A 9,774-nucleotide genomic window follows, 5' to 3' on the forward strand; every position below is an offset into this window, starting at 1 on the left:
AGAGGGTTCAAAATGCTCTTTGATTGTAGGTGAACTACAAATCCCAGCAACTACAACTCTCAAATGTCAAGGTCTATTTCCCCCAAACTCCACAAGTGTTCACATTTGGGCATATTGAGTATTTCTGCCAAATTCAGTCCAGATCTATCATTGTTTGAATCCACAGTGTTCTCCCAAATGACAAAATCAACACACACACACACACACACACACACACACACCCCAACCCCACCAGTATTCAAATTTGGGCATATTGGGTTGTCAGCTCACGGCAGCTGGGCTCAACGATGACACGAGACTTCCATCGTAATCAAACAAAGAACTTTACTATCAAATACATAGACACAAAAAAAGCCGGGATTGCCTGGTCGCAGCAGGCAACCCCTTATATACACTCCCACTTGTTCAAAAGGTAGATTCCCACCAGACCCAAAACCCCGCGCAAAAGCTTCCCGCCACCAAGCAACTGCCTTCTTTCAAGGCCACCAGCTGCAGGGTCCTTATCAGGGTGAAGCATCAGGAGTCTAGTTTTCAGCGCCAAAGTCTAGGCTCTGGAAACTGGATCCTGACATTGGGTATTTGTGCCAAATTTGGTCGAGTGAATGAAAATACATCCTGCATATCAGATATTTACATTATGATTCATAACAGTAGCAAAATTACAGTTGTGAAGTAGCAACAAAAATAATGTTATGGTTGGGGGTCACCACCACATGAGCGGTCATGGCATTAGGAAGGTTGAGAACCACTGCCTTAGATCATGGCTGATCTCCCTGATCACCCTGGTTGCTCCCCATTGAAAACTAGAAGTCTTTGGATGTCATGTGGACTTCCAGGAGCAACCTCTGATCCACTTGCAGTTGGAGGCTAGTAATAGCAAAATCCTTTGGTTTTCCCTCACAATTCCTTGGTAGTTCACCTAAGAAAGAACACACAGCTGAACATTCAGTTGACCTGCTCAGTGCTGAAGCAAATCATGACAAAAAGTCAGGAGTACCCGAATTGTGCAATTCTATTATCATATTTGTTCTCCAGGTGGATAATAGAACCAGAGGAGTTTCTGAGGAATTATGATCCCACAGAACGGCCCGCCGAGACTTTTCTGCTGTATGAAATCTGCTGGAATAACCGACGCAACACCTGGAAGAACTGGTGTACAAACACCCATGACCTCCATGCTGAAAAGAATTTTTTGCAAAATTACTGTGAGAAGATAAGTCTCCGGAAAAATACACCATGCTCAATAATTTGGTATCTGTCTTGGAGTCCTTGTCATTCATGCAGCCAGGATATAATTGAGTTCTTGAGAGCACACCCTAAAGTGAGACTAGAGATAAAAGCTGCTCAGCTGTACAAGCATCAAGACGAGCGTACCCAAGAAGGCCTCAGGGATCTAGTTAGAAATGGAGTTAAGATATCTATCATGCATCAGTCTGGTGAGTTCAAGTCTTTATATGTTTAACCAGATGGACAACCAGGGGAGTGGGCAAATCATCTCACGACCTCTGAGATGTTTGCCATAGATGCAGGCGAAATGTCAGGAGAGAATGCCTCTAGAACATGGCCATATAGCCCGAAAAAACCTACAGCAACCCATCTGTCAAATTTTGTAGATTTCTACAGAGAACCCAATGTAGTAATTGTGGTGGAACATTTCAGTAGAAAACCATAGTTGCAACATCCCTATCAGTCCTCATCAGCCACCATTACTGTATTAATTACTATCACCACCAATCTATACTTAAGCCTGTATTGCTGATTTGTTGAAGATGTGGAGCAAATATATTTTAGTAGTCCACTCCAGGCTAAATTGCATAAATATTTGTTAATGATCAATTTAATTGTTCAGATATTCTCTGTATATCTTTAAATGCTGTTAATTAACTAGTACGTGTGAAAAAGATCTTGGAGACCTCGTGGACAAGTTAAACATGAGTCAACAATGTCATGTGGCGGCAAAAAAGCCAATGGGATTTTGGCCTGCATCAATAGGAGCATAGTGTCTAGATCTAGGGAAGTCATGCTACCCCTCTATTCTGCTTTGGTTAGACCACACCTGGAATATTGTGTCCAATTCTGGGCACCACAATTCAAGAGAGATATTGACAAGCTGGAATGTGTCCAGAGGAGGGCGACTAAAATGATCAAGGGACTGGAGAACAAGCCCTATGAGGAGCGGCTTAAGGAGCTGGGCACGTTTAGCCTGAAGAAGAGAAGGCTGAGAGGAGATATGATAGCCATGTATAAATATGTGAGAGGAAGCCACAGGGAGGAGGGAGCAAACTTGTTTTCTGCTTCCTTGGAGACTAGGACAAGGAACAATGGCTTCAAACTACAAGAGAGGAGATTCCATCTGAACATCAGGAAGAACTTCCTGACTGTGAGAGCCATTCAGCAGTGGAACTCTCTGCCTTGGAGTGTGGTGGAGGCTCCTTCTTTGGAAGCTTTTAAACAGAGGCTGGATGGCCATCTGTCAGGGGTGATTTGAATGCAATATTCCTGCTTCTTGGCAGGGGGTTGGACTGGATGGCCCATGAGGTCTCTTCCAGCTCTTTGATTCTATAATCCTATGACTCTATTATTCTCATATCTGCAGTGGCCAGCAGGTGGTGGCTGTAGAGCTCCACTTCGCCGTGGGGTATCCGGCACCCCATGCCTCGCATCAGCCAGCTCTAAGGGAGGGCAATCACATGAGGCAAGTGTGAGCACGCATGATGTGCATGGCTTCCCCCATAGACTTGATGGTAACATGGGAGCTCACCCATATTGCTTGCCCTGCTGGCAGCTTGCGCCAGCTCACCCTCTACCCACAGAGCTGACACCGCATCATGTGATAGGAGCCAGCTGGCGCCGTGGGTGACCTGGGCTAAAATCAGCACATGCCACCCATTTTAACCCAATGTTCATTTGGAATGCTTTCTAAAAATAATTAAGACAGATCTAGTTCTATTCCTTTATGAACAATAGTGCAAATTCCAATTCTGTTCTATTCCGGTGGTCCTAACAATTCTTCTTCCACAGGCTTTCATCGGCAATGCCTCACGTTATGCAAGCCTTTTGATTTCCATCTTCTCTTAATTCTAAATCTTTGGTCTTTCCCACTCCACAGACTGCCAACAACAACGTTCAAAGTGCCCAATGTCCCATCTTTCCCTTAGAACACATATTCCATGCCAAGTGGATTAGTTGATACTTCCAATTCTAAAAGAGCTGTGTGTTTATATTCTGGATCAGGAAAAGATACCATAACGTTCTGTTATGAAGAACTACGTCATGTTTCCTTATGTACACCCTTCCAACCCACCTTTTAGCTACGGCAATCCCTCTACTGCCAATGGCCAGTGAAGTGTGGGGTGCAGAGAAGCATCCAACCTTGTTCTTGTAGCTGGGTGCACACACTAATAGTGTCACCTTGTGTTTTGTACACAACAGCTGTGTTTCTCTAACCCCCGATTGGCTATAGGTGTATACCTGAATTTGGTCCAGCTGTAAAATAAGCCTTATGCGGGTATTTGAAAGCTACTGCTTCTTCCATTGGTGCTCAAGGACAGCCCAAAGGACCTGGGTTCATCCTTGGAGCCAGTCAGCTCTTGCCCACCAGTAGCTTTTTCTACCATCTGTAAGTACCCTGCCTTGCAGACTTTGATTCCACCAACATAATATAGGATCCTAATTTCCAATTATTTGGGGTCTTGAATAAGGCTCAATTTGATCCTTCTTGCTATATCAATCTGACAAAATTAGAAACACTCTATCAGCCTCTGTTGTGATGTTGAGTAACTTCTAACACATTCATACTTACATTTATTTATCCAGATTATTGCAAGTGTTGGAGAACATTTGTGGTTCCTCAAAGGCCAAGTGAAGTTTATTGGCATTTGGCATTTACGAGGCATTTCTTATCTCCCATTAGTGATTATTCCAAAAAACTTGCCTCAATTCTTGAGGTAAGTGCTTCTTTTTTTAAGGGCAGCAACTAAATCTAATATTGGGGGCAGGGGAAGAGTTATCTTTTGAAATTCCTTACCACAAAAGTGCCTGGGGTTGTACTGGGTACTGAATGGTCTTCTGCAAGAACAGTTTACTTACTTAGGTGATCCCTCCTAGCTCAAGGATGATGGTCCTCCAAGTGCAGCATCTTGGGGGTGGGTCCATAGGTGGCTGGTCTTGATCCACATGTTCTCCCATAGTGAGGACATTGGTTTCCAGGTGGAAGGGGGTCCCAGTCAGGGTTGGTTTGACACACCTTCCTCTTAGCACATTTCTCCCTTTCACTCTCCATTTGTACCTCTTCAAATTCTGCAGTACTGCTGGCTACAGCTGACCTCCAGTTAAAGCGCTCAAGAGCTAGGGCTTCCCAGTTCTCGGTGTTTATGCCACAGTTTTTAAGGTTGGTGTTGAGTCCATCTTTAAATCTCTTTTCCTGTCGCCAATGTTGAGTTGGGAGTATAGTAGCTGCTTTGGGAGGTGGTGAACAGGCATTCAGACAACATGCCTGATCATCACCTCCCAGCAGAGTTGATGGTAGAGGTGCATCGCTTTAGTGCTGGTGGTCTTTGCTTCTTCCAGCATGCTGACGTTTGTCCACCTGTCTTCCCAAGAGATTTGCAGGATTTTTCGGAGGCAACGCTGATGGAATCATTCCAGGAGTTGCGTGTGACATCTGTAGACAGTCCATGTTTTGCAGGCGTATAGCAGGGTTGGGAGGACAATGGCTTTATAAACAAACACCTTGGTCTTCCTATGGGGTTCCTATGGAGAGGAGATTCCATCTGAACATTAGGAAGAACTTCCTGACTGTGAGAGCCGTTCAGCAGTGGAACTCTCTGCCCCGGAGTGTGGTGGAGGCTCCTTCTTTGGAAGCTTTTAAGCAGAGGCTGGATGGCCATTTGTCAGGGGTGATTTGAATGCAATATTCCTGCTTCTTGGCAGGGGGTTGGACTGGATGGCCCATGAGGTCTCTTCCAACTCTTTGATTCTATGATTCTATGGGTGTCCCGGTCCTCAAACACTCTCTGCTTTATTCAGAAAAATGCTAAACTCAAAGAGCTCATGTGGTGTTGCATTTCAGTGTCAATGTTGACTTTTGTGGAGAGGTGGCTGCCAAGGTAGTGGAAATGGTCAACATTTTCTAATGTTACACCATTAAGCTGTATCTCTGGCATTGGAAAGGGATTGGTTGGTGACTGCTGGAAGAGCACTTTGGTTTTCTCGATGTACAATGAGAGGCCAAGCTTCTCGTATGCTTCTGCAAAGGTGTTTAGAGTGGCTTGTAGATCTTCTTCTGGATACGCACAGACTACGTTATCATCAGCATATTGGAGATCTATAACAGATGTTGTTGTAACCTTGGTTTTGGTTTTCAGTCTGCTGAGGTTAAATACCTTGCCATCTGTCCAATAGATAATTTCCACTCAGGTGGGAAGCTTCCCATCAACAAGATGAAGTATCATAGCGATGAAGATGACAAATAAGGTTGGGCAATAACACATCCCTGTTTGACACCTGATTCTGCCTTAAATGGGTCACTTTGGGAGCCACTGCTGACCAAGACTGTTGCCATCATGTCATCATGGAGGAGCCACAGGATGTTTAAAAATTTGTTTGGGCATCTGATTTTTTGGAGGATGGTCCAGATAGCACTGTGATTCACTGTGTCAAATGCCTTTGCAAGGTCAATGAATGCCATGTACAGAGGCTGATTTTGTTCCCTGCATTTTACTTGGAGCTGTCATGCAGTGAAGATCATGCCCACTGTTCCTGGCGGGGCGGAAGCCGTTCTGGGATTCTGGGAGAGTGCCTTCTGAGACAGGTAGAAGGCGGTTTGCAAGAATTCTTGCAAGGATTTACACAGCGAAAGTTAGAAGGCAGATACAGTATGTTCTGAGTATCAACACATGTCATGCACACTGTTGCACCAGAACCATTACACTATGTAACGCAATTTTGTTCCTGGGTCATAAATAGCATGTCCTAATTAGTTCTATCATGCAAACATGGAAAAAGTTTCTGGAGTATAACAACTACTTTCAAAATAAGTACTGCACAATTCAACGGGAATAACATTTTCAAACCAGGAACAGAATATTTTTCAAATTTTGTTATGGGCTCCTTGTCATTGGAAATGGGTCGGTTTGGTTACCATGGTAAGAATGTTATTCTTTTTCCATTCAGAAATAAATAGCATCCAGTGCTTGTGACCCCAGAGCCTAGGCACCAGGTTTTCCTACCTTTCATTGTATCTCAGACTGTAGTCAATTACTTTGTTCCATAATTTAATTAAAATATTTATTTATGTATTACTTATTTATTTTGTTTCAAAAGCATTGCATTAATTAGTATAAAAACTGATAAAAATAGAAGGAGTGCAGGTGGCTAAATATCTTTTGACCACAAACAGGCAACAGCATTGTCTGTAGCCTCCAACAATTCTTCCTCTGTACATGAGGCAGGGCATAGTGGACAAGCATACAGATGCAGAGTTGTCTGTTCTGCCCCAAATACAAATGCATTGCTTTTAAACATTTATGTATAACTAGCAGTCCCCTGCCACGCGTTGCTGTGGCCCAGTCTAGTGAACTGGAAAATAAAGTAATGAGAAAGTGTTGGTTTCTAATATATGTAATGTCTTTCTGCTTATGGGTAATCAGTATTTCTTGTTGCTTCTTTACCAGTGTTGATGCGGAGATTGTCTGGTTTGCCTACTCTGGAACATGCAACATATCATTGTCCTTCTTTAGGGGCCCCTTTCAAATCTTTGATACTGCATCTGTCATATACATATATGTGTGTGTGAATGACTGGATGGCCCTTTGTTAGGAGGACTTTGATTATGTTTTCTTGCACTGGTGAAGGGAGTTGGACTGGATGGCCTTAAGGCAGCATTTCTCAACCTGAGAAGACCCGGGGGGGGGGGGTCACCGGGGGGGGTCACCGGGGGGGGGTGTCAAAAGGATCACCAAAGACCACCAGAAAACACAGTATTTTCTGTTGGTCATGGGAGCTCTGTGTGGGATGTTTGGCCCAATTCCATCATTGATGGGGTTCGGAATGCTCCTTGATTGTAGGTGAACAATAAATCCCAGTAACAACAACTCCCAAATGTCAAGGTCTATTTCCCCCAAACTCCATCTGTGTTTATATTTGGGCATATTGAATATTCATGCCAAGTTTGGTCCAGATCCATCATTGTTTGAGTCCACAGTGCTCTCTAGATGTAGGTGAACTACAACTCCAAAACTCAAGGTCAATGCCCACCAAACCCTTCTAGTGTTTTCTGTGTTCAGGGGAGTCCTGTGTGCCAAGTTTGGTTCAATTCTATTGTTGATGGATGAATGCTGTTTGATTATAGGTGAACTATAAATCCCAGCAACTACAACTCCCAAATGACAGAATCATCTTTTTTTTTGAGTGATGGTCACTCCTTGTGTTGTGAGACGTTTTCTTGCCAAATTTGGTGTGATTTCGTTCATTGGTTCTTTTATTTTTAAGGTACTTGTTACACACAGAGCATTATATATATATATATAGAGAGAGAGAGAGAGAGAGAGAGAGAGAGAGAGATTTAAATAGCCAAATAACCTGATAGCTAGACCATGATGCCCTGACCACTCATGACTGCATCTTCCTCGTGATAGCTAGACCAGATGCTGTTGGAGCTCAGTTCCCAGTAGTCTTAGACCAGGTGTCCTCAAACTAAGGCCCGGGGGGGGCGGATACAGCCCTCCAAGGTCATTTACCCGGCCCTCACTAAGGGTCAACCTAAGTCTGAAATGACTTGAAAGCACACAACAACAATAACAACAACAACAATCCTATCTCATCAGCCAAAAGCAGGCCCACACTTCCCATTGAAATACTAATAAGTTATTATTTGTTAAAATTGTTCTCCATTTTAATTATTGTATTGCTTTTAAGTGTTTCTTTGCACTACAAATAAGATATGTGCAGTGTGCATAGGAATTCATTCATGTTTTTTCAAATTATAATCCGGCCCTCCAACAGTTTGAGGGACTGTGACCTTGCCCTCTGTTTAAAAGGTTTGAGGACCCCTGTCTTAGACAATATAGGCCACTGGCTCCTAAATGTTGGTCCTCCAGATGTTCTGGACTTTAGTTTCCAGAATTCTTGACTTCAGGGCAAGCTGACATCTAAAACATCTGGGAAACCAAAGGGAAGTTGTGGTCAACATCTGTAGGGTCTTTGTCTATCCCTGCCATATTTCCACCCATCCTAGATCATTTGATTTTCTTCATGAAAGCAAATAGCAACCAGTTCCTTCTGTCACTTGCCCCTATATCACATTTTATCAGATCATCTCATTTTCTTTATGTGACTTAAATTTTCCCTAGCTTTTCTATCTTCGTGACACACAGTCTCCTCCAAAAACACTCCTAAACTGAAAATTTCTCCAGAACCCTTTATCAGATGTCCTAGTGAGGGGTTATTGAAGTAGTAGTTTATCAGTGTGTTCCCTGCCTTTTGGTCAGAGTAAGGTTGCAATCCAAACCGAGTCCATCTTTCCACTCAAAACTACATTACTAAATGTTTATTTTGTAAGGAGCTGAAGATAATAAACTTACGCCTACCAACTGCCAGAATAAGAATATACGGGAGCCATACCTGATAATATTTTTCAGATCATTGTGAACAATTTTCCACCTGTGTGAGTTGCTAATAGTGTTCCCTTTGTGTCTCTGCAGGATCTGAGCTCTGAACAATAATTCCCTTTGCTATCAGATTGCCTTTCATGGATCAACAGTCCCAAGTGGAATTTCAAAGAAACCTGTGCAAAATCCTTCGCTTTGATCTTTGATTGCTGTTTTTAAATTGTTTTAAATTGTTTTTAAATTGTGTTTGATTTTAGCCTGTTCTTGTAAGCCGCTCCGAGCCCCAGGGGAGTGGCGGCATATAAGTTCAAATAATAAATAAATAAATAAAATCAGCAAATATAAATTTTAAATCTTTCAATGAAATACCTGTGTATGCTTAGATTTTGAATCCAGCAGTGTCTCGCTTGTGCAATAAAAATGTCAAATTCAGAAACTTTTGTCTTCTTATATTTTGCACCACCATGGAAACTACCAGCAGGAGGGGCCAACCCAAAGCATCCAGAGATGTGGACAGAAAATCCAGGTGACAAAGGACCAAGGTGGCCATAACCAGATAAAACTGAAAGGCTTGAACAGCATTAGAAGCTGAGAGCAAGCCGGAAGGAAGTGGAGTAAAGACAGGAAACTATAGTTCGTTCAACCTGTTATCTGGAGACAAAGTATAAGAAAAGAGGTTCCACCCAAACATTGGAAAGAACGTTCAGATTGCTTGACAATACAATTGTTGTAGTTCAGCGTGTTGCTCGAGTTGCTACTCCTAGTAGCAGGGAGAACGGGTCTCCTTTAGAGTCAGAAGGGGAACAGCAGCATCAGCACATTAGAGAAATCATTATAGCTCCAAGCAATACTGACATGTTCCCAGGTTTCTCCGATTGGGAGATGGGGGATGGGGAAGGGAGCAGAGGTGTAAAGAGGGCTGCTGGTGAGCCAGAGTCTGAAGGGGAATTACAAAGGAAGCGTATTTGGGAAATACTTTATGTACCAACAGAGGATGAAGATTTCTTTGGGTTTGAAAGGAGTTCTGGGACTGGGAGTGACATGGACGATGATGAAACTAAGACAAGTCAAACCCGCATTCTGGACTTTAGGAGAGCTGATTTCCAAAAAATGAAGGAAACACTGAGCAGCATTCCGTGGACACAGATACTAAAAGACAAGGGAG

The 9,774-nt window shown here is 43.1% G+C and overlaps 1 protein-coding gene across 1 annotated transcript; it reads left to right on the top strand.

Moving 5' to 3' along the window:
- The first annotated feature begins 976 nt into the window (after nt 1-976).
- Nucleotides 977-9,174, top strand: LOC132765486 (C->U-editing enzyme APOBEC-1-like). Its single transcript, XM_060759768.2, has 3 exons — nt 977-1,436; nt 3,817-3,947; nt 8,703-9,174. The coding sequence occupies exons 1-3, from the start codon at nt 977-979 to the stop codon at nt 8,721-8,723; spliced, it is 612 nt and encodes a 203-aa protein (XP_060615751.2). The 3' UTR covers nt 8,724-9,174.
- The last annotated feature ends 600 nt before the right edge of the window (nt 9,175-9,774 follow it).

The sequence above is a fragment of the Anolis sagrei genome, chromosome 2 (genome assembly GCF_037176765.1).
Source record: "Anolis sagrei isolate rAnoSag1 chromosome 2, rAnoSag1.mat, whole genome shotgun sequence".
NCBI classification, from domain to species: domain Eukaryota; kingdom Metazoa; phylum Chordata; class Lepidosauria; order Squamata; family Dactyloidae; genus Anolis; species Anolis sagrei.